The following is a 26398-nucleotide window of genomic DNA, read 5'->3' as shown; positions in this document are numbered from 1 at the left end:
TCATCATAGCCTCCCGGGATGTATGAAATGCTTCTGGTCATTATCTAAGAGTTTCTCTGTGGTTTTATAGACATCTTTCTATGAAGGACTTGCTCCTCCATTATAGTACATATAAGCATGCCTTAAGCAATTGTGCCTCTCTAATCTTCTTTCTTGCATATGTGCTAGTTGATGGAGAAATATCTGAATTTTCAATGATATCTCAAAGTTAGGAAGTCCAAAGCTAAACTCATTTTGCCATTGAGTGTACAAACTTCATTATTCCAATTTAAAAAAAAATCACTGCATTTCCTTATTGGGTCATAGTAACAAAACCTGGGATTAGTCATAAATGTCCCTGTTTTCAGCATCTCCAGATCAAATTAGTCACCTGGTCTTGTAGACTGTTCTCCCACCACACTTTTTTTTTTTTAAAGATTTTTATTTATTTATTTGACAGAGAGAGATCACAAGTAGGCAGAGAGGCAGACAGAGAGAGACGGGGTGGGGAAGCAGGCTCCCTGCTGAGCAGAGAGCCGGATGGACGGGACTTGATCCCAGGACCTTGAGATCATGCCCTGAGCCAAAGGCAGAGGCTTAACCCACTGAGCCACCCAGGTGCCCTACACCACCACACTCCTTACAGTTATTACCAGGTTGTGCCTTCTTACTGATATTCTGTCAGCCCCACATAGTGCTCCTACCAGATCAATCTTAAAAACCTTAACTCTGATCATTTCAAGCCATAGGCTATTCAAGAAATTTTTATGTTTCTTCTTCTTTTGGTATAAGTATAGACTCCTTACCTTTGCATTCATGGCTTTCCTTTCACTGGCTTCAAAACATATTCCCAGTTGTTTTTTCTCACAGTAGTCCATTTAGTAAGATTGTATGGCATGCTATTTCTTAATGTTACAGAACATTCATTCTGTTTCTCCTATGGACAGCTCCTGTTGAAACACCATATTCTCATAGTTAATCTCTTCCATGAGAAATTGTTCACTCTTTTATCAAATTTGAAATCTTTCTTTAATTCCTATTAGCACTCTGTTCTTTTAAAATTTATTTTATTCAACCTCATAAATGTTATTTAAGTACTTGTTTTATCCTCCTTATAGGATGTTGTTTTCTAAAGGAGGAGATATAAGCATTACTCATGGTTTGAATACAGGAACACCAAGCTTACTTACACTAGCCAATTATTAAGTACTTGTTGAAATTGTGCAAATGTGACTTTGACTACTGTAGAAATATGTGATAACTGTAATGTAAAAATATTGTTAATACTCTCTGCAAGCAAAATTGTTTCTAATAGATAGAAAGAATAATTATACCCCCAAAATAGTTAAACTGGCTGATGCATGAAAAAAGTACAGGATTTTTTTTCATAGATAAATCCTAATCTCTGATAGAGCTAAGACTAGATATCCAGTCCTTAATATACCTTTTTTCCTGTTCACTTTAAACAGAGCCCTCTAGATGCATGCAGACTGCTGCAGTCATTCATGAAGTAGATTCAGTCTTTGATTTTCCTTCAATCATCACTGATTTGAGCTTACTGTTTTCTCAGTTTAGCCCTTAGAAAATTATGGCCAGTTATTCATTCTCTAATTAACCTAAAAGTGAACTATATTTCATTGCTTGTAGGATGGTATGGGAAATCTGAGAGTCACCAAGAAGGGAATCCGACTTGAAGGTATATCTGAGTTTCTACTTCCATTGTATGTGAAAGAAATTCATTCCCGAAAGGTATGTGATACTGGCTTTGGCTTACTGTAAAAGATAATTTAGAGGTTATGTTTTAGCTTGAAATAGGAGGCTAAAACCCCCTTATCTCTTCAGTATGCATTTAGTTTCCTTAAGCTAAAGATTGATTTGAAGAAATCAAAACAGTGAAACAATTGAAAAATCAGTGGAGGTTAGTTTTAAACTGACAAAATTAGAGAACCATTTTGAATTAAACTGCAGTGTTGCTTTGGTTAGTCTATAAATTCGCCCCTCTATTTTTCAATAGAAGTAAAAAATACACAGTTGTAGTAATTTCCAAAGGGGCATTTGATACATCATGAATAATTTTTGCAGGAAATATTGACTTGGATAAATTATTTTAATATATTATAAATCTTTTTAGCTCAAATCAACATGCATTTTCTAAAAAAGATGAGGAAGAGTCTTAGTATAGAAATTCCATTTATTTTTGGATGAACATTATTTAAAACAAGTAAGACTATCCTTTCAAATGTGTGTGTGTGTGTGTGTGTGTGCGCGTGCGTGCGCGCATTTGCCTTGTGGGTATTTTATCAGTTAGCATGCTAAAAATCAAAAGATTATAGCTTAGCCATTGTGTATTTTGGCTTCAGGGTGTTACTTTTCAAAAAGTAGCAAGTATTCTTGGGTCCATGAAAATAAAACTAGAATCTTTCAAATCTATTGTGCAAATGTGTGTATGTATGGAAATTTAGTAAGTCAGAAAAAATGGAAAACTTGTTATTATATAAAATATAATATATTGGAAATTATTATTGGAAATTGGAAATTATAATTGGAAAGATTATTAACCTTACTTCATAAATATGAAAGTCTATTTTAGGCTAGAATAATTTTTAAATATTACCAATATATTAGCAAATGGGTTTCATAGTAAGCCATAGTTAAATAATTTGTTTCAAAGCCATTTTCCCTTAAACATCAAAGTGAAAACAAAACAGAAGATTATTTTTATGAAACTTATTAGGTTAATTGCCTTAACTTTAAATTTTATTTTGTTCTATATGAACCTGCAGAGCTTCACAAATACATTATACTGATTACTACTCTAGGTACTAGAATTTTACACTGAAAGATTACTTGCTGGATTTTGGGGTGACAACAATATGATAGACACATGTATGGAAACCTGACCTTACTATAAAAACTGATTAAATTTAGAATTAAAAAGTTGTATTTTTGTTTTACTTTCTTTTTATAAAAACTGAAAGACTAACATGCATACCCAAGTTAGTGCCTTCCCCCTGACTGGACATCACCACTACTCACATATTTACTGATTTCTTCTTGTGGTTGACACTATTAAACTGTTGAGTATTTGAGGAAGTGAAAACTTATGCATGGAAATCAAGACATTACTTAACACAGGAAAGTGAGAATAATCATAGGCAGGAACTTCTTCGAAAATGCATTCTACTGACAAGTCCAGGGACAATCTTCGCAGCCGTTTAGATCAATTTGGATGGCTGCCTGGGAATCCAGCTTAGAGAAGAGTTTAATCTTCTCAGCCAGACATTTTTGAAGTGTAACAACAGTGGTAAACCAGGATTGTCCTGGGAAACGGGGATATATGTTTACACCACCCGTGGACCAAATAAGAAAGAGTCCACTAATGTGTTAGCTTAAGAGTATGAGCTGGTGGCAGTCGGGCTCCCTAACCTTCATCCCTGGGGAAGTTCAGAACCTCAAGTTCATAAGCATTTCCAAAACCCTCTGTGTTGATTGAAACCTTTATGCTCCTTTCACATCCCAGACCTGTTGCTTGGCCTCCCATCTTCTCTCTTATCTTTTGCCTCTCAGTGACAGTGAAGCCTGGCACAGTGAGAGCAGGTGGGACCCTGTGTCCTCAACAGTCAGACAGGAGGCTGGGTATGAGAAAAAAACAGAGATCCGTTTTCCACTTTGGAAATTTCTCTATACACACACTATGAACACAAATAAAGAGAAAAATATGTCTTTTATAAACAATTCCTGGGTTAGGATTCTTTCGTCCATGAATGTATGCAATTGTTCATTCTCTTCCGTAAAGCCTATTCACTGTTTTAAAAAGCCAGCCACAGTTTCCCTGAGTCTGAGTTTTCTTAGTAATAAAGGGAGTTTCGAAGAAACTTATCAAAACACTGAATCCTTAGATTAAGAAAGAATACCAAAATTTCAGTAATACTAATAGAAATGAGATTTTTTAAAAACCCATTATACATTTCAGTATTTGCATACATTTTCATGTATTCAAATATTTTTATGATAAAATATTAAAGTTCCAGTAGATCTAACTTAAGGAAATCTACTCAATTCAAAAGATGCTTAGAAAGATTCACTTAAGATGAGAAAAATACTACTACTCTGTACAACAATTTTAATTTGTGTGAATTTTTTCCTGCAATTTTGATTTGTGTGTGTGTGTGTGTGTGTGTTTTCTTAAATTGAGGCCAGTGGGTAGCTTTCTTTATATTTTGTTAGTATTCCACTCTGAAAGAAAGAATTTTCTTATTTAAAGTAACTTCCTGGTTATGTAGGAATTTAATCCCATACAACTAGACAGAGCAATCTCTATTAATCAAAAAATGCAGTTGCCCACAGACACATATGTCTAATCTCCTAACCTAGTAAACCATGTGCTGTTTCTACTCTGAGTTAACTGGTCCCCTGCACCAACCAGCAGATATTTGAATAGATAGATAGATAGATAGATAGATAGATAGATAGATAGATAGATAGATATTTGAAGTTTATTATTATACATCACAGTTTACTCTCTTCTCCATGCTTTAAAAAAAATCAACCTTTTTAAAATGGTCCATTATTATCAGTACAGAGGAGAATGTTATATTCTATGTTTGAAATATCTGAAGAATTCAATGTATCTTTCAGAATTAGCAACATTATTTTCAGGGAGTAAGTACTTACTGAATATTAGTGAAGTTAAATATGTAGTTTTCTTTAGATAGGAAAAGTACAAAGGATATGGGATTTAGGGCTACCTTACATAAATGATAACAATGACAATAAGATTTTGAATCAGTCTTCAATGTACATGATCTAACATGAAGTCAGAATCTTTGAACTATCAGGAAATTAGGACATGTAGTCATCAGACTTTTTTTCCCCCCAGGGTTTCATGAGTCCAGAGAACTAAGGTGGTTAAATTATCTACATTTCACTGATTCTTGTCCCCAAAATTTGCATTGTGCAGTTCTTTAGAACTTTTTGTTTTACCTAGCCTCATCTGGTATTAACTGAACAGCTCTCTTATTAATTTTTTTCTGCTCAAATGTCCTTAATTAAGGTGGCACCTCACTGTTGATCCCTATCCCAGCATCCTTCATCAGGATCTGATAATTATGCAGGGGAACCACTACCATATAATTCCAATTCCTGTACCTCCTCAACAAAGCAAAGTGGGATTTGAGCTCTTGGGACTCCTGTGTTAGCACAGCTGGGAGTAGGGCCATGTTCTCCCTTTCATGTACAGTCATTTCACCTGGCTTCAAAGCTGGGATGCTCAGTTCTTGGCACAACCAGATTTTGGCCTTGTGTCTTCAATTTTTTTTTAGAGTTCAGACACAAAGCCATGGGGCCGGACAAACATAGCAAACCTCTTCCCTATATACACAACATACACAACTCAGGTACTTTGGCAAATATCGTCCATGCAAACCAGTACATACAAAGATATCTGCAAGCTTGTGTAACCGTTTTATTATCATCATTATTATCATTATCATTTTAGTGTTTAAGTGTTTAAATTTTAAGTGTTTAATTAAGTGTGTATTATTTTACTATAATGTCCTTATTTAAGTTAAAAACACAAATCATGCCCCAAATGATTACATACAGAAAAGAAGCTATTAACATATGATAAACATCATCCCAATTAGATAATTACACATCTGCACAAATGAAAGGGTAAGTATGGAGAAAGACATGTACATGATATTTTTAATTAATACGCTACACATGCTTTAATAAATGAAAAATCTGAAATAAATGGGAAAACACTGCTGAACTTAAGTATTTCTTTATCATAAGGATGCTTTTTAAAAAACTTGTCTTTATGGTTAAGAATAAAAGACTATGAATATCATTAAGAAGCTGGATGCATTAGCTCCATGTTTTAATTTCAGACAGTGTTCATTAACTCCCTGCAGTGCAGTCTGAGGTGATTAGCTCCTCTCCAATTTCTCCTTATCCCTCTTCATTTTCAGGGTTTTTTTTTTTTTGTAATTATATTATTTTAACTTTGTCAGAGTTCATAATATTTACATTCTGTTCTGCAACTTTAATTGAGTTGGCACTTTGGTCTTAATTCTACAGAGAGATGGCTGTGGTACTAACCATCAGCTCCTTTTATTATGGCTTCTTCATGACTGAGTTCATTATTCCAATCATTTCCTCCTTACTTGTATTTCATTGTTAATTAGTTTTGTTTGTTAATCCTTGAAATATTTCATGCTGAAGGTGTCTCACTATTGTCTTTATTCCTTTCTGGGAATATTACTAATGGTTCATCCCTTCTTTTCCTGTTAACTAATTGCTCTCTTAAATTCCACCACTGAATATTGTCATAAAAAGTCTTCAGGCAGCCTGATATGTTTCTCCTGCTGATGACACAAACTTTCTGCCTTGATGCCAGATACATTTTTGCCATTTTATTTTAAGGAAGTGTTGTCAAATGTATCACTCAGTATCTTTCATTTCCATGTGTTTGGGGCTTCACTTCAGAGAAAGCAATAATTCTTGTGTTGGATCATCTTTGTTGTGCACAGCTATAATTTCTTTAATTATTTTTAAACTCTTTATTTTTCCTCTGAATGCAAGTAACTGTTATTATCTGCAGTCTTTCTTCCATGTCTTTATTTTTCTTCACATGAATTTTGCCCTTGCTCTAATGCTTTTATTTTATGTATAAGGGTATTCTGATTATTGGAATTTTCCATACATCCGTAGTCTCCTTGTAAATGGTATTAAGGTATTTTATTGTCTTTGAGCTATGGTTTTATTAAAATTAAAATTAATCATTCTAAAACTTAAAGCACTTGCCTGACCTAGTTTGAATGATCTCCAGTGAGTCACAATTTGAGGTAGGGGAACTACTGTCTAGTTACTTTGTTTCACCAGTGAGATGGTTGATGGGAAGGGAGGATAGATGGGGATTGCTTTCCCTTCTGAGGTACTACTAAATGACATGCCAACTAGATGTGGACTATTTAAATTCTGTAGGTTTTAGTGGCCCTTTCTGCCTCTGAAGAATTTTTCCAGTGGTGTATTTATACTTGGTAGACATTTTTTTAGTACCACCTACTTTACCACCTTCTTTCCCTCTATCCACATAAGTTTATTTAGGTTAGACTTCTCTGAAATATATTAACACTCCTTCTTTTCTTCTGGTGATATGGATGAGAGTAGGGTAGGGATACATGTTCTAAGGTACTATGAAGTAATTGCTTTCTTTTCTTGGCTCCCACTTTTTCAAGTTTATAGGGTAAGCTTAAATCAAGAAATTGTTGGCTATTCCAAGAAACAAATACATTTTAAAAGAAATATTTGTGGGATGCAGTTAAGATCAGTTAAGCATCTGCCTTCAGCTCAGGTCATGATCTTGGGGTTCTGGGATGGAGCCCCATATTAGGCTCCATGCTCAATGGGGAGTCTGCTTCTCTCTCTCCCTTTGCCCCTCCCTCCTACTCATGCTGTCTCTCTTGCTCTGTCTCTCTCAAATGGATAAATAAAATATTAAAAAAAGAGAAAGAAGTGTGGTTTAATTTTTTAAGTAGTAAAGAAGTTTCTGAAAACTTTTCTATTTGAATATATAGTATTAGGCGAAATCCTTCCTTCCCTCCCTCATTCCTTTCTTTTCTTTTCTTTTTTTCTTTTTTTCTTTCTCTTTCTTTCTTTCTTTCTTTCTTTCTTTCTTTCTTTCTTTCTTTCTTTCTCTTTCTTGGCCAATAGTCCCTAATACTATAATGTGAATAGTCCATTTGTCCTATCACTGATTTGAACTATGGCTTTCTCATACACATTTTTTTAAAAGATTTTATTTATTTATTTGACAGGCAGAGATCACAAGTAGGCAGAGAAGCAGACAGAGGGAGAGGAAGCAGGCTCCCCGCTGAGCAGAGAGCCCGATGTGGGGCTTGATCCCAGGACCCTGGGATCATGACCTGAGCTGAAGGCAGAGGCTTTAACCCACTGAGCCACCCAGGCGCCCCTCTCATACATATTTTTAAATGTACATGGATTTATTTCTGGTCTCTGTTCTGTTCTATTGACATACTTAGACAAAAACCAAACTTTAGGAAATTATTTTTTATTACTGTGAGAGCAAGTTCTTTTTTATTACTCTTTTTCAAAAGTTTTTGCCTATTGTGCATTTTCTCTTCCAAATGAACTTAATAATCAGCTGTCAAGTTTCATAAAAATTCCTCTTGAGAACTTAATTATGGTTAATTTAATTTGTGAGAAATTGACATCTTTATAGTTTTGAGTTATCCTATCTAGGAACATGGCTTCTCTTTTGATTTTTGTGTTTTTTTTAGAACTTACTTTGCATTTCTTAGGAACATTTCTTAAATCTTTTTCACATAAATGTTACAGATTTGTTGTCAATCACGTTATGGTTCTTATTGCATATAGGAATGGCTTTTCCATTCACTTTTCTCATTGGTCTTTATGCTTATATAAAAAAGCTGTTCTTTTTGGTTGTGGATATATTCTGGCCATTTTCCTGAAATTTTACTATTTCTATTATATTTAAAATCATTCAGTGACCAATAATGATTTTTAATAATAACAGCTAAGATTCAGCTTACACAAGAGCTTTTGAGTCAAATTCCTGGTTTCCAATTCTGGCTCTGTGAGAAAGCAATTGTGACTAATTACCTTATTTAACCACTCTGTGCCTTACTTTTATCATATGTAAAATAAAGTTCACAGTGGACCCAAATGTTTTTATTATTAAAGTAATAGTGTTCAGCCCTACTAAGAGAAATATAACTTCTAAGGAAAGTCAAACGTTACATTAAATGCTTTGCATATTTTAGCTCATTCATCCTTACTATGTGATATGTACTATTATGAAAGACAGTATATTTTGAAAGAGTTTAAGGATTTGCTGACACACTATAAATAATACATAATAAGAGATAATCTAATATTATATCATAATTTTTTGTTCTGAATATTTACTATTAACCAATTGGGGGAAAGTAGGGAGTGAGGAAAGATTGTGAGCACATTTTTGGAACTGTTAATTTGCCCAATAGGAGAGCATGGATTTCAGGTTAGACAAGTGGATCCATTAAGTCTGGATTTCATGTTGGAGGTACAAGCTAGAGATATAAATTAGAGATATTGTCTGTCTTTTTTTCTGTCTGTGTATCTGTCTCATCTATTTGATTTCAGACAAGATTAGACAAGAATATCAAGTAAGTGAATGTAAATAGAAATTTTAAGGATGTTTATTGAATGAATCCAGGGTATCCAAAACTGAATAGTTTAGAAAGAAATAGAAAAACCAAACACAGACAAAGGAAAGGATACTGAAGTAAGAGGAAAACCAAAAGAATGTGGAATCTTGGAAGCAGAAAGAAGAAAGTATTTCTAGGTTGATATAGTGAAGAACTGTTCCTGATAGGCAAGTAACACGAAGACTGAAAATTTATCCTTCCATTATTAGCTTGATTATACCTTAGTCAGAAATAGTTATTTTTTTAAAACTACTTATTTACCTTAGAGAGAGAGAAAGCACGAGCAGAGGGACAGAGCGGGGGTGAGAGAGAATCTCAAGCAGACTCCCACTGAATGCAAGGCCCAATGCAGGGCTCGATTTCACAACCCTGAGATCATGACCCGAACCGAATCCAAGAGTTGGACACTTAATTGACTGCACCACCCAGGTGCCCCAGAAATAAAATAGTTTTTTTATCACAAAAATAGGTTTTTTATCACATTTTAATTTATCTATTAATATGACTTTTATTTTTTAATGTATTGATGAAATTTCATGAAAAGATATTCAAACATCTAAGGCATCCTTTATTACTGGGATGATCTTTTTTTGTTGTTCATGAGGTAGCAATTTCTTTTTTTAGGTATCAAATTTTTATTAAACAATCCTGAACATTAAATTTTGTACTTTACAAACCATTTTTATACATATTTCCTTACTTAATCTATACTGCTATCCATGAGGAGATATTGTCTTCATTTGCATATGGCAATCCAGCTTCCTTAAATCACCCAACGTAAATCTTAATACTGTGACTAGAATCTCAGTCTTCCTGTCTTGATTCACTGCTTATAACAATTCATTATACTCTCCAAATTAATCATTTTTTATACATTGTCCAGGAAACCCACATTTCTATTTATGTGTGTAGAATGTGGTGCTGAATGCATGGAAGAAGGCATGGGGACAGTTTGAGCATAGTAGGTAGTAGACCTTATTTAGGAATAAGAGAAAAAATAATACCATAGGAAAAAAATATGTATATATTTTAGGAACAAGGAAATATACATATATATTTAGGAACAAGAAAAAAAATAATACCATAGGAAATTTTCATTAAACTGGGAGACAGTTTGAAGTTGCAGAATATGTAAACGTAAGTGAAATTACTTATCAAGGGAAGTATTCCTTGGACTTAGAAACAACAAAAATAACAACAACAACAACAATGGCAGCAACAAAAACTACAGAGAGACTCCAAAAAAGACTGTGTATTTTTTTCTAGAGTGATGATTGTCCTCTCACTAGTGTGGTCTCCCAGACTCCACTGAAGCCTTGTGGAGAAATCGAGATTTTCTCATCACCTCATACTTAACCAGCTACCTTTATAAACAAACATTAAACAAGTTACATGGTTCTCTTCTCTACCAAGACACATACACACATACACACACACTTTTTAAAAACTAAAACAAAATGCATGTTGAGTGCCTGGATGGTTCAGTCAGTTAAGAGTCCAATTCTTGATTTCTATTCAGATCATGATCTCAGGGTCCTGAGATGGAGCTCCCTGTTGGGCTCTGTGCTGGATATAGGGCCTGCTTAATATTCCCTCCCGTGCTCTCCCTCTGCTCTCTCTTTAAAAAAAAAAAAAAAAAAAAAAAAAAAACAAATACTGGTATAATACGTGTATAGTGAAATGCATTCCTCTGAAATGTAGTTCAAATATATACACTCTTGTGACCCATACCACTGTCAAGATAGAAGCATTTCTATTTGTCCCAAAAGTTCCTCAATGCCCATTTCCAGTCAAGCCTCCCCGTCACCCAGAGCAATAACTGTTCTACCATTATATAAAACCATAGATTAGTTTCGCTTATTCTTTATCTTTATATAAATGGAATCATAGTATGTATTGTTTTGCCTTTCATCTCTCAACCTAATGGTATTAAGACTTATCCACATTGTTTCATCACTCAGCAGTTCAGTCCCTTTGATTGCTGACTAGCATTTCATTGGAAGAATATATCAAAATTTGCTTGTGAATAAACATACTATGAGCATTCCCAGGGATAGACTTGTCAAATCACACAAGTTAGATGGCTTTGCTTTTACACCTCTCTTTCCAGGCTCTCCCTCCTCTATCTATCCACAAAATATACATTTAAAATACATATACAGTAGGGTGCCTCGGTGGCTCCATGGGTTAAGCCTCTGCCTTCGGCTCAGGTCATGATCTCAGGGTCCTGGGATCAAGCCCCACATTGGGCTCTCTGCTCAGCAGGGAGCCTGTTTCCCTTCTCTGTCTCTATCTGCCTACTTGGGACCTCTCTTTCTGTCAAATAAATAAATAAAATCTTTTAAAAAATACATATACAATAGAGAGTATAAGATAGTTTATCCTTGTAAACATTAAACTTTATATCCCCAAAATATTTCAAGTATCAGCTTAAAAATATTTGAGGGGATATAGTTTTAAAAAATATTTTAAGTAGTTGCGTGAGCAAAAAAGCATTTGAAGAACAAAGATATAAAGGAACAGGGGAACATTGATTTGGAATGCAGCTTATGGCTTTATACACGTAGGGTTTGAATGCTAAGGAATTTGGAATTTATCCCTAAGGCACTGATACTCTAAACTGCAATATTATCTTACTTTAGCTTAGTATACTATATTTCAAGTTAATGAAACACATTTCTTTAAAAATAATAAGCAGATTTTTCATTAACTGGAAAAGCTTTTCATTCTTACCCATTACTTAGGGTTGCTGTATTTTAATATGGTAGACAATCATTCTTTTTAATATTTCTGAGACATAGAATGTTAAAAATTTTATTAAAAGGCATTACACCGAACCACAATGAAATATTTTTTTAAACAGAAATACTCAGTATCTTAATACTAAAATCCATTACTCTTAATTATTACAAATTAAAATATTCATATTTACTCAATGGACGGTTTATAAATGATTTTTAGGTATGAGATTGTTCTTTTAAGTGAGATCTCGCAAAAAGTAAAAGCAATATAATGCAAATGGAAATGGAGATCTGGCCCATCCATGAGAAGAATCTGTTGGATCTCTGATTTTCCTGCATTATACCTAGAAAAAGACTGGTTTTGACCAATATTTTTAGTGTCATCCTACACCTTTTTCATTGTACACTCAGGAGAGCTATCACAATAAAATCCGATTACAAATACTGTAACTACCTTTCTGTCCACATTTTATCATAGTATACTTCCTCATCACTGTAAAAGCTCATACTTCATTATAGTCACTATTTTGCTTTTTCAGATACTTCCCCCTTCTCTCATTTTCCTTTGATTTGCATTAATATTTAAAGTATTTATTATTTAATAATTTATTTATTTATTTATTTATTATATTATATTTATTATAAATATTTATTTATTAAATATTTATTTAAACTTTATATAAAGTATTAATATTAAAGTATTTAATATTTAAAGTATAATCTCTACTTGTTAATTTTCTATCTCCATAGCAGTTGATATCTCTTTTGAAGTAAAAGCAGCCTCCTATAAATCAGAACCTGCTTTAAATAGCACATGTGTGACAAAATAAGTAATTTTTATCACAAACTTACTAAGATATACCAAGATCCTAAGAAAAGAAAGAACAAGTTCATTTGATGTAATTTTGGTTTTATTAATTGTATTAATGCTAAATCTAACATTACTATTACAACAAATCTATATGTTGCCCTTGGTCATCCTGTGTTTTAGAAACTTAAAGTTAGGTCCTGCAGCTTTACAAATTTGGTTAGTACAACAGTGTTTTTGGTTGAATCTTTAAGATTTTTTATATATAGCTTCAAGTCTTGTTCTATAGCCTATGAATGATCCAGTTATGTCTATAAGAGTTGTGTGGATTTCCAGGGAACTTGGGTCCTCTCGCTCCAGTTTTCTGTCACTGTTGAACGTTTTGGTTTGTTTTCCCCCTGTATAATATGAAAGGTTTTACTTCTGTTATGACATTTACCCAAATATGGATTTCTTTCATTTTCTGGATTTCTGGATTTTCTTAATCCTCTGAAATGAACAGATATATTCACACATGATTTTTTTTTAATTCTGTGAAGACCTCACAAAAGTTTTAAGGAGATGGAGTATTTACATTTTGATATGCAATATGGTAAAATGCTTTCATTTTACAGGATGTCTAAAATTTCATTTAAAATTGTTTATATATAGGTATTAGACATCCTAAGATATAAAAGCATTTCATCATACTACTGAGTCATTCTTGCATTTCTGTCTTATTTTTCTTTCCCTCCCTTTCAAGAACAACAACTGAAAAATTCTTCTATGTGAATATGTTTATTTTTTTAAAAAAAGGAAAAAAGATGGAAAAATGCCCACCAATTGGTTAGTAGAATTTATATTAGATAATGAAATGAAACATGAAAACAGAATACAAATTTAGTTTAGATATTTCAGTTTTTTAAAATATTATAACAAGCAGATGTCACAGGCCAAAAATTTGAACTCATTTCAAGGCCCTAGTTTTCACACTATCCCTCAAGATCCCAGAGGTTATTGTAATTTTCCTCTCTTTTCTCTTTAGTTAAAAATCTAGAGAAAAAAGTCTTTCTTTCTTAAAAAAAAGGCGGGGGGCTAAGTCAACCTACATAACTCAGGAAAGGAGAAAAAAGAGTGGAGAGAGGGAGAGAAAAGCTAGAAAGTACTGGAGGCATTTGTCAGATTCTATAAACATGGATGGGGCAGAAAAATAATTATGTATTCAGATTCTTTTAATAGATATTGAGATATGCAAAGTAAGGTTTTGAACTGTTAAAGTTTGCTTTGTGCTGTGAACTGTTTCTTTGACCCTGACACCACTCTAAGGCTGAATTACATGGTTTTAGTCTTTAACCAGGTCACAAAAGTATTATTTTAGAAATTTAAATGTCTCAGAAATAAGGAATGAAGCAATAAGAGGCATGGTTAATTAAATGTCATAGCTTTTTATGCCCTATAGTCACTGCATCATTGCCTACCTGTGCAGTAGTTATTAGTTAAGTAAAATTTATTATAGCAGTATTTTCCCCTGATAAAATATTTAAGTTAAGTTCATTTTATTCTCTCTTTCTTATTTCTTGAGATGTAAATTATTGTAAATAGTGGTCTTCAGTAAATTTTAAATGTAATTAGTAATTGTCTGCCATTGCATTTCTTCCTAGGAAGTGTTTGTGAGGTGAATTATATTTCTGTTATTCTTACTTTATTCTTAAGAAGGAAAAGAGAAATTTAACATGATTTATACAAATGCCTGCATTTATTGCTTTTTGATCTTTTTAAAATCAATCCTGAGGTAACACCATGTCCTTCTTGCCCTCTTCATCTGTCTATGATTTGCAATCAGCATTTCATGTTGCATTTCACTCAGCGTACTAGTTTCACTATCTTGGCTTCTTCTTCCAATCATGAAAATCTAAAGGAGGGAAATAGAGTCAAAGTGCTCTTGGCCATACCGGATAACACAGTTTATCAGAGAAAACTTGGGAAATCATCCAATATAGCAAAATTCTTTGCAGAGAAAGTAATTCTAATACTTCCAAGTGCTTTACACTACATTTGACATAATGTTTAATTAGCTCAGTAGTCATTCAAACATCTAACCTTGTATGTTATCTCAAAATTCATGAAATTAGTGGACAGGTATATGGTTTTAATAGGGAAGAATATCAACTATTAATTTTGGTTAATTAGGAATTTTATATCATACTATAATGTCACATTTAACTTAATTGTTTGCTTTAATCATGTTTTATAGACTATTTTTTGTTGTTATAATAGTTATGAAAAATAGTTTAATTGCTGATCAAGATAACCTTTGCTTAAAAAAATGCTTTAACATGAAAGTTAATACCTTAAAATCATAAGCATTTATTATTCCTCTCAAATTGTTGCATATCCAGGCAGTTTTTCTGGTTTGTACTGACTGGCCTGGGAATGGAAAATCTAGAATGTCCTCACAGGTCACTTGTCAGTTTTCTATAATGGCTGAGATGACATTACATATGGTCTTTCATCCTGTATATTAGTTCTGGCTTGATTACATGATAATGCAATGGTTCCCAGCAGCAAAAGAAGTCAGCCCCTTGTGCAGGTGCATCTCAAGGCTCTGCTTATGGTCAGTTTGTCCATGACCCATTAACCTATACAAGTCACAAGATTGAGCTCAAATTCAGTGGAGAATTTGCCTCTGTCTCCTGATGGTAGAACAGTAAAGTCAGTTTACAAAAGATATACACCCATGGGAAGAATTTGTGGTCATTCTGTAAGCTACTACTGAGGCTATCATTATTTCTGGTCTTAATAATTTTATAATACTTTCTTTTATTTTGTAGTTGACATTTTCTTTTATTTTGTAGTTGACATGTAGTTGACATTTGCCAGTATGAATTTCAATGAAAGATTGAGTTATACACTTATACAATTGTTTTAAAAGTAACATTTTAAATTAAAGTTAACATGAATATTTTCACTTAAAATCAGATAAGACTCCTTGATTTTTGCTGTTTTATACTTATGACATTGAAGATATGGAAACCCTGCTCATGAAACTGTTTTAGAAGTCTTGGTTTGGCAACATTGAATCTTTCCTGCAGTTTTTAAATAAGATATAAATATTAGAAATGTTGGATATTGTGATCATATCAATAAGTGTAATTTATGTGGCATTACTATGATTTATATGGCATCTATCATGCTAACCAGTACCCATCTCTTGGAATTTATGTGATTATGTTTTCCTTAGGATAGTAATAATAGGTTAGTTGTTGATATTGATTGTCCTACGAAGGTTTATAGCTTATCTTTATATTATATTAAAATAAACACTAGCAAACATAAGATACATGTCAATCTATTTGATTTAGAATCTTTACATAATAAAGCAATGTAAGCTAATAATAATACTTTGTATGTGCTGCTTGTCTCAAATTTGATTTAATGAATATTATAGATTTTGATGTAATTACCAGAGTCTATATTTCCTAATTGTTATTAATTGATAATTTCACTAAGGCTAAAATCTCTAAATTTTGTTCTCTTTTATTTTCTATATCAGGCAATGTTTTACTGCTTTAATATAACCAAATTGTATTTATAATTAGTGTGAAAATAGGTGTGCTATTTCCAGACTTAAAATTGAATGGCTACAATTTAATTTCTTATTGAAGCATAATTGAGATATATTATATTAGTTTTAGGTTTACAACATAATGATTTGACATTTGTGTACATTGTGAAATGATTACTACATTAAGCCCATTCACCATCTGTTCACCATATAAAGTCACAATTTTTGATCATATGATGACTTTTAAGAGTCACTTCATTAGGGAGAGGGTAGTTGGGTTATGGATATTGGGAAGGTATGTATATGGTGAGAACTGTGAAGTGTAAACCTCGCAATTCACAGACCTGTACCCCTGGGGTTAATAATACATTATATGTTACTAAAAAAATTTAAAAATTTAAAAAAAGAGTCACTTCATTAACACTTCCAAATTTGCAATACAATATTATTGACAAGAGTCCCCATAATACATATCCCCAGGATTTATTTATTTTATAACTGGAAGTTTGTCCCTCCTGATCTCCTTCACCCATTTTGCCCAACCTTCCAAACCTCCTGCCCTCTAGCAATCACAATTCCGTTCTCTGTATCTATGAGTTTTGCTTTGTTTTGTTTATTCATTTGTTTTATTTTTTTAGATTCCAGATATAATTGAAATTATTAATAGAAGGAAGGAAATTATAAAGATCAGGGTGAAAATAAATGAAACAAACTAAAAAGATATAGAAGAGATCAGTGAAACTAAAGAGTTGCTTCTTTGAAAAGATTAATGAAAATAACCAATTTGCAACTAAACTCACTAAGAATGAAAGAGAAAAAGCTCATATAAATAAAATTAGAAATTAAAGAGAAGTTACAACTGATAACAAAAAAATACAAAAGGTCATAATGGACTACTTTAAACAAATATATGCCAACAAATTGGACAACCTAGAAGAAGTGAATAAATTCGTAGAAATATATGATCTTCCAAGACTGAATCATGAGAAAATAAAAATCGGAATAGACTAATGACTAGTAAGAAGATTAAGTGAGTAGTCAAAAAATTCCCAACAAACAAAAGTACAGGATCAGCTGGCTTCAGTGGTGAATTCTACCAAACATTCGAAGAAGACTGAATACCTGTCATCCTCAAACTCTTGCAAAAAATTGAAGAAGAGGGAATGGGCCAACATTGCCCTGATAGTAAAACTAGACAAGGACAACACACACACACACACACACACACACACACACACACACACACACACACACACACACACAAAACTGCAGGACAGTATCACTGATGGACATAGATAGGAACAAGACAAGGATACCCATTCTCACCACTTTTCTTCACCATAGTATTGAAAGTCCCAGTCAGAGCAGTTAGGCAGGGGAAAGAAATAAAAGACATTCATATTGGTAAGAAGTAAAACTATCACTACTTGCAAATGACATGTTTTTCTGTATAGAAAACCTTAAAGACTCCAACCAAACAGTTATTAGAACTAATAAATGAATTCAGTAAAGTTATAGGGTACAAAATCAATATGCCAAAATATGTTGCATTTTTATATAGCAACAATGAACTTTCAGAGATATTTAGAAAATCCCCTTTGCAATTAAATCCAAAAGAATAAAATATGTAGGAGTGAATTTAACCAAGGAGGTGAAAGACCTATACAATGAAAACTGTAAGACATTGATGAAAGAAATTGAAGAAGGCACAAATAAGTAGAAAGATATTTTATGCTCATAGATGGGAAGAATTAATACTGTTAAAATTCCATATTACCCAAAGCAATATACAGATTCAGTGTAATTCCTATCAAAATTCCAATGACCGTTTTCACAGAAATAGAACTTAAAAGTTTCACTTTGGCCACATTTTTGGAAGTTAAATAAATTCCCAAAATGGATACTGCTTTACCATAGTAATGGGACATAGAGCCATATAATTATGAGATGTATGCATTTTAGATGTATTCTGATAAAAAAAATACCCTCATATTTTCATTTGGGAAGATGATATTGTGATATCATTTATAGGTGACTTTATGATTTTATTATTTTTTTCACAAACACAAAGCCAAATTAAAAATATAGTAGACTAAAAAAAAAACTATAAAGACTATGCATCATCATTTTCATTATAGCATTTCAGAGAAATACTAAGAATAAATTAGGAAATTAGGTTTTTGATGTCTTACAAATGTCTTTATTTATTTTAGAAAAACTCCATAACTGTTTGGTCAGCTAAGGGAATAATTTCCCTCTCACCTATGTAGTTATAATGTAACTCCATTTATTATTCTAGTAATAAAAAATAAAAGTCTCTGGCATTATTGTAATTCCAAAAAAAGATTGAATCAATAATGAAATGAACATAAACCAATTCTTATTTTTTATTTTTAGAATGTAAAATATATTGATTGATATTTTCCTACTTAATGTAACTGGTTATCCATTATTTCCACTGACAATCCAGAAGACTTAGATGTTTCAGGATGTCACTGTTGATGTGTTATGCTTCATTAGAAGTTTTTTAGAATCATTCAGTTGTAACAAAAATACACATTTGGAGTACATAATTTTAGTTTGTCACTTCTATGAATCAACTGGCTCATTGTTCATGGAAGCAGTGTTTGGTTTTCCATACAAGTATTTAAATAAGAGGACTTCTAACCTATGAACATCCATCTCATGTTTTGTGTGTTTGTGTGTGTGTGTGTGTGTGTGTGCGTGCGCACGCACACGTGCACGCAGTATTGGTTTTTTAATAAATCCATGTCCTTTACATTTAGAATTTCTAATCTTGATATTTACTTTTATTTATTTATTTTTTTTATTTTTTTTTGATATTTACTTTTATAGGATAAATGAAAAGTTATATTTTGTTTTTAAAGTAACTCTATCTTCTTTATTTATGTATTTGTCTCATGTTTTAGCTAGTGTTAGCTTCCATTATATAATGTTTCTTATTATGATTTTGCTTTTCAGATAATTTGAGAATATGTTGCAATAAATTATTCCTTGTAGAAACTGGTTCCACAATATGTTTAGAGATTTTAAATAGGTTTGTTTTATTTTATATTTAAGATCTTTTTATTTCTCAAATCATCTCTGACAAAAATGCCCACCTAATATCTCACGCAGCTAATGACCTCTGATGAAGGTGTTGTAAGGTGATAGACAAAAGGAGCATACTAGACAGAGGATAGCTTGAGCACGTGGTCAGGGAAAGAAGTACAAACATGGCTGAAACTGGAAAGTTTGGGGTCATGTTAATTGTCTCTCTGAACTTGAATCACAAATTGAGATTTTACTGACTGAAAAATAGAGAGCCATTAAATGCTTTTTGAGCACTTAAGTGATGTAGGGTTTTATGCAGGAGGATATTAGGGGAAAATATTCATTACAAAAATAGCATTAGTTTGAGATAGCTTGAGTTTCCAGAGAGACATTTTGACAGAAATATTCAGCAGGCTTTTGGCAGATAGAAACTCAATCAAACATAAAGCTGGAAGAACAGATGAGGAAGCCAGCACATAGTGAAATGGTCAAGCTCTTTAAGTGAATGGCAACTGAATGAAATTGAAGAGAGATAGAAATACCTGATAGAGGTTGAAACTTTGAGAATGATGTTTTTGTCAGAGGAGAAAGACATCCTTATGGAACAGTAGTTAAAGAAGTAGGAAGATTAAAGTATGAAGCAAATAATGTATAAAATTTTTCAAAATACATAGTAGAAGCTTCTCTGAAAAAAAGTACCAGGCAGGTAAAATATACCTGGTTTGATAAACAGGAATGTTAAGTACCTATTATAAGGATAATCTAATCTGGATCTGTAAAATTATATATGCAATCAATTCAAGAAAAATTCCAAATACCCAGCTCAGTGTTTTCACAGAAGTGTTTAAATTTCATGTTAGAAGATAAGTTATTTGTTTTTCATTTTGGAGAAATTATATAAAATGCTTTCTAAGTTTTAATAGCTAGATTTAACTTATGAAGTTAAAAAATAATTGTTAAGATAGTGTAATAGATTCTTTCTCACATTTTGGTCCAATTATAGTCATGCGTATGCCTTTAAATTATAATCTTAGAGAAAGAGAAGACATTTTATAGCCATAATGTCACTTTCTGTATTCTCTTGATGCTTTGTGTGTGTGTATACATGTGTTTGAAAAATCACCCTTTGTAAATTAGTGACTTCTTTTAATTAGTGCTTATGAAGAAATTGACATATATTTCTGAACACTTGGCAGGAAACATCAATGAGCTGTAAATGAAAGGCAGCCTTTGGAAAGAGGATTTTGAAAACATTCAAACAGCTACATAATTATAATTTTCATCTGAAAATACTTGGTGCTTTGAGTTTAAAAACCTGTTTTCTAGAGGCGCCTGGGTGGCTCAGTGGGTTAAAGCCTCTGCCTTCGGCTCAGGTCATGATCTCAGGGTCCTGGGATCAAGCCCCGCATCGGGCTGTCTGCTCAGCAGGGAGCCTGCTTCCCTTCCTCTCTCTCTGGCTGCCTCTCTGCCTACCTGTGATCTCTGTCTGTCAAATAAATAAATAAATAATTTAAAAAAATCTGTTTTCTAAAGGAGAAGATGAACAACAAAATAAAGTTATAACTTAAAAACTTTGTGTGAAGGATCACATGATCATTAAATAAATATTAAAAATCAGTTTCAAAAGTTTTCCAACAACTTTTAAGTTATTCACCCCAAAGTACATTACTTTTCTAACATTCAGTCAAATGCATTTGGGGTTAAAGATATTACGATGAATGGATAGAGGCATGTGAAAAAATAACTTATGTTAAATAAAATTATTCTCATTTTAGGGGAACTAAAGTTGAAACACTAAGAAATCTCTTTCTCTCTAGATTCCATACTGAACCTATTTAAAAAGTCTAAATTTTATTCTTTTGGTTAAAGGCCCCTATGAAGTTCGTTGCAGTGTATTCTATAAGATATCAAAATAAAAATAGGACAAAGGTGAACCTGACTGTAAATACGCAATATTTTATAGTTAAATCAAGAAAAGGAGTTATCAGACTTTTCAAAAGTTACCTTTGTGAGATCTGAATCCTTATGCAGGTAGAAATTGTAATACGAAATTCCACAAGTCCGTCTTCCTTCTCTCAGAAATCTGGAGTCAGCTCCATGCAGAAGGGAAGAAGCTCTAAAGAAATACACGTGCAGAGTCTTTCAGTTTCAATAATTGTACATCGAAGGGTTTTATAGCTAGATCTCAAGAAAGTAGTTTGAAGGCGGTAAGACTAGAGAAGCTATACACAAGATCTGAGCATATAGTAAATGATCAATAAATGGATGATGATGATGATGCCGGGATGTGGAGCGCCATGGTCAAGAAAGAGTTCTTGAGACGTTTTAGAATGCAGAGTGGTGCTTGTACTATAGCACAGACCCGCGGGCAAACAGAGGTGCACTGTGATTGTAAGGAGTCACTGATGACAGAGGTTTTTCTATCCTGTGGAAGTGAAAGTGACATTGAGGCTCCAGGAAATTGCGTCTGTAGGTTCCTGGAAGTCTGGCTATTAGTACGATTGTGTTTCTCTTGTAAATCATTAAGACAGTTACAAACTATAGTGGAGTCTCATATCCTGCATGACTGTAATCTTTATCAGTTGACCATTTATTTCTCCCTGCCTTTGTTCTTAAGGAGAGATGTCATACATACCCCACCTTGAGGGGAGCAGGTTTGTGGGGCTCTTCTTTTGCCTTCAGGTGCTGTTTGTCCTCTCATCAGTGGTGATGATGATGGTTTCCTTGACTATCCTAAGTTGATTCACTTATTCACTCCTCAGCAGTGGGACAGAGGACCTGCTGGCTGTTATCTTTCCTGGTCAGGCACTGGCCACTTCTTCACATACCTCCACTCCTGAATTTTGTCTTTCAAGTCCACATTGTTCCGGCCACCTTTAAGATTTATGTGGTGAGGGGCACCTGGGTGGCTCAGTCAGTTAAGTGTCCAGCTTGATTTCATCTCAGGTCATGATCTCAGCGTCATGAGATTGAGCCCCACATCAGGCTCTGAGCTCAATGCAGAGTCTACTTGTCCCTTTCACCCTTTCCCTCTCTCCTTCCTCGCCCCACTGATTCTCTCTCTCAAATAAATAAATAAAATCTTAAAAAAAAAAAGATGTGATGAAACTATTGCCATTTATGGCAGATCATGCTTCTTTAGGGTCCAGTACCCCACTTCTCACTTTACTCTGTAGTTAGAATTATAGTAGGCACAAAGGATCTCTCACTTTTTTTCTAACTTAATCTTTTTCTTTTGAGGCAATTTGGCTCTGCAACAGTACTGAAGAAGTAAATATTTCAGTGACTAATACATACTGACATTCTTTTAGTGGAATCCTTCCTTCTTGGAACTTTTTTTTTTTTTAGAAGTAAGCCGTTATTTACTTGTTTTACAATTAAAGTTAGCTTTGTTACTTGCTTTTTGGTGATTAGTCCAAGAGACTAATATCTTACCCACGTCTTCCGCTGACTGCTCTGACTCTTCCTTTGCTTCACACTTGGCTGGGACTGCAGCACCAGCAGCAGGAGTGACAGTGATGGTGGCGGCCACAGGGGCAGCGGCCACAAAGGCAGATGGACCAGCTGAGAAGGCCTCAACCTTCTCAGAAAGTGGGAAGGCATAATCAGTCTCTAGTGACAAAACCAGATCCACATGTATCAATTGCTGATAGAAGGGTATATTGGTACAACAATCAGGTAACGAGTCTGTAGACATAACACTAACAACACTGGGGACACTGTCCAGGAAGCTAGAATGCAGTTTTCTCTGTGATACAAAGCACTTTGGGGTTGTAGAGGCTGCCATTGTCAAACACCTGCTGGATGGAGAAGGGGAAGAGTAATCAGCACGTTCAACACTATGGCTTTGCTGGCTCCCACTTTGCCTCCTGTCTTCATCAGCTGTACATCGCTCAGGATTTCAGTGATGCCCCTGGAGGTTTTTATTGTGATGCCTGCAGCCTGAAAGATGGAGGTCTTCTCAGACCCAAACCAGTGTTCTGGGCAGGCACCGGGACTTCATGTGGGGCCATGGCACCAGCACAGGTGGCAGCGGATACTTACTGGCCAACAGCATGTCCCTGATCTCAGCGAGGTCATCCTGGGTGAACACAAAGCCCACACTCCCCTGAATATGAGGGGACCATTTCTTCAGGGCTAGAATATTCTCCAGTGCCCTTGGATAGCCTTATGCTTCATGGTGTTCTTGCCCACCAGTACCATAGGCCTCCTGCAGAGGGACATGTGGCTCTGCTGCACCTTCTTGGAACCCACATTGTCTGTTCCCACACTGAAGAGTTTTGGGTAACCACCCAAGAGCTGGATGATCTTAAGGAAGCAGTTGGACTTCTGGGTCTCCCGGCTTCCCTGGGCATCATGGTGGTATGTCAGGGATGGTCACGCAGGGTTTAAACATGATGTCACTCTCAAGGACTCCTGGTGAGAGAGGGTAGAACTCTCTTAGTAGTATGCACTATCTCACATCTACCTTAAGAAGATGTTTATAATTTCTCAAGTTTTCCCCTTTAGTTGTTGAAATTCAGCCATATTCTCCAGATAATTCCTACACTGTACTTACTATCCATCACCATTATAACTGCCATCCAGCAATTATTAACTGTGAGGCAGTCCAGTGCTAAAGACTTTGCATACATTTGTCATGTTATTTAATCTTCATAACAATCTTACATTACCATGAAAAACTCCTTATTTAGGTAACAAAATAAAAAAAAATTCATTCTAGTAATCTGGCCAAGGTCATACAGTAAGTAGCGACCTAAGAATATGGATTGTACTATATTAACCCAAGAGTCCAAGCTTGCACCATCCTTCCTTCGTTCCCTCCCTGCCTTCCTTCTTTTTTTGTATTTGGCTGTAGAACTTTTTAAAAACTAAAATAAAATGCATGTTGAGTGCCTGGATGGTTCAGTCAGTTAAGAGTCCAATTCTTGATTTCTATTCAGATCATGATCTCAGGGTCCTGAGATGGAGCTCCCTGTTGGGCTCTGTGCTGGATATAGGGCCTGCTTAATATTCCCTCCCGTGCTCTCCCTCTGCTCTCTCTTTAAAAAAAAAAAAAAAAAAAAAAAAAAAAAATACTGGTATAATACATGTATAGTGAAATGCATTCCTCTGAAATGTAGTTCAAATATATACACTCTTGTGACCCATACCACTGTCAAGATAGAAGCATTTCTATTTCTCCCGAAAGTTCCTCAATGCCCACTTCCAGTCAAGCCTCCCCGTCACCCAGAGCAATAACTGTTCTACCATTATATAAAACCATAGATTAGTTTCGCTTATTCTTTATCTTTATATAAATGGAATCATAGTATGTATTGTTTTGCCTTTCATCTCTCAACCTAATGGTATTAAGACTTATCCACATTGTTTCATCACTCAGCAGTTCAGTCCCTTTGATTGCTGACTAGCATTTCATTGGAAGAATATATCAAAATTTGCTTGTGAATAAACATACTATGAGCATTCCCAGGGATAGACTTGTCAAATCACACAAGTTAGATGGCTTTGCTTTTACACCTCTCTTTCCAGGCTCTCCCTCCTCTATCTATCATAGGTCAAGAACCTGTGACTTCTTTAGTCCTCTTTGTTTTCTTGAAGAGAACTCTCTTACTTAGAACTTGACATGCTTACCATCAAACCTGGTCTTCAAGTTATATTTTGTTTTGCTCAGAGAGATCAAATACCCACCCTGTACAAACCTTGCCTCAGGGTTAGAGCCTCAGAAGAAGAGTAAAGAGACATTCAAGAGTAGCTACTGCTGTAGCGTCTCATATATGAACATCTTCGCTTCACACTTAACTGAGACCTTACCTTGTGTGACAGTAGTAGATGTGGTTCAGGCTTCCCAGTGAGCAGTGGGAATCACAGCACAGGAAGAGGGACAGAGAAGGTGTTTAAGGTGTTTTCCCCAATGATTTTAGTGTGAATACTAGTGAGTTTTTATTAGAATGAATGTGGTAAAATATTGTAAGGAACATTTAGAACATAAATTAAAAGGAAATATTTTAAGTGATTTCTCCTGTTCTTAAACTTGAGAAGAATTTCCATGTCGTACTGTAAGCTTTAAGCTGATATACCAGGGTCTTGAGAGGTTTGGACCTCCTCGTAAACCAAATCCAAGGGTGGTTATAAAATTGATGGGAGGCACCTAAGATTTGTTTGTTGTGGTGTTCTGGTGCCAGTGTGAGCCAGAAATGAGGTAGTGCAGCATTTTAATTAATAATCTGGCTTAATTAAGTGTTCAGTATCTATTTCCAATCATTTCAAGTGATAGAGTTACATAGAAAGTAAGAAAATGCTTAATTATAATTCTTTTAGAAAAATTTCTACATCCCAGATCAATAAATTCTCTATAATTTTAACATGCTTTCAGTGGTTTATGAACTTCATTAGTTCCTTGACCTTAGTCAATTTGCATTACCTAGTTTGAATATTTTATATAGATTGGAGACTTACTGAAAGACATTATTTTATATTTATAAAATTGAACCATTCTTTACTACTTAGAAATAATTGGTATACTTGTGCCCAAACTGACACTTTTCTTTTGGGGTTAAAAGTGCAAATTACTGATGATATTTCTATGTAATGTGAAATGTTAATGTGAAATCATTGGTTGTCCATAAGCAGACACGAGTTATTTAATTCTGACACTAGGCATTTCATTATTTTCAAAGATTTGTCTTTGTGAAGACTGAAATATCTCTGTTTTATAGAATCCTATTTTATTTTTCTACACAGATGAAAAGACAAAAAATAAGAAAAAATAGCACTTATGTGAGGCAAGTATAGAATCTGGGTTAAAATTTGAATGAATTAATTTTACATATATCACATTCATTGTCTACAGGGATTTTCCTTCATTTGCATTAGATATGTGTAGCTAAATCATGGTTTGTTCCATGTTCTTTTGATTTTCTTAAAATGAAAAAAGGACCTTCTTTAGACTCTATTCAAGCCTAAAAGGATATTTTTTTTGTCTGTACTTTTAAGATTACTCCTGAAAATTTCGATAGGTCAATATATCTGTGATGAA

The 26398-nt window shown here is 33.9% G+C and overlaps 1 protein-coding gene across 1 annotated transcript in view; it reads left to right on the top strand.

Annotated features, from left to right (window-relative positions):
- Positions 1-26398, top strand: part of SGCZ (sarcoglycan zeta) — a 1128323-nt gene that overhangs the window by 904756 nt on the left and 197169 nt on the right. Inside the window, exon 3 of the mRNA XM_047715970.1 lies at positions 1627-1728. Within this exon, the coding sequence (XP_047571926.1) occupies positions 1627-1728 (102 nt within the window). The remainder of the gene's footprint in view (positions 1-1626; positions 1729-26398) is intronic.

This window comes from Lutra lutra, chromosome 2 (genome assembly GCF_902655055.1).
Source record: "Lutra lutra chromosome 2, mLutLut1.2, whole genome shotgun sequence".
Lineage (NCBI taxonomy): Eukaryota > Metazoa > Chordata > Mammalia > Carnivora > Mustelidae > Lutra > Lutra lutra.
Note: the sequence above shows the minus strand (reverse complement) of the source record. Positions and strands in the feature narration are given on the sequence as shown.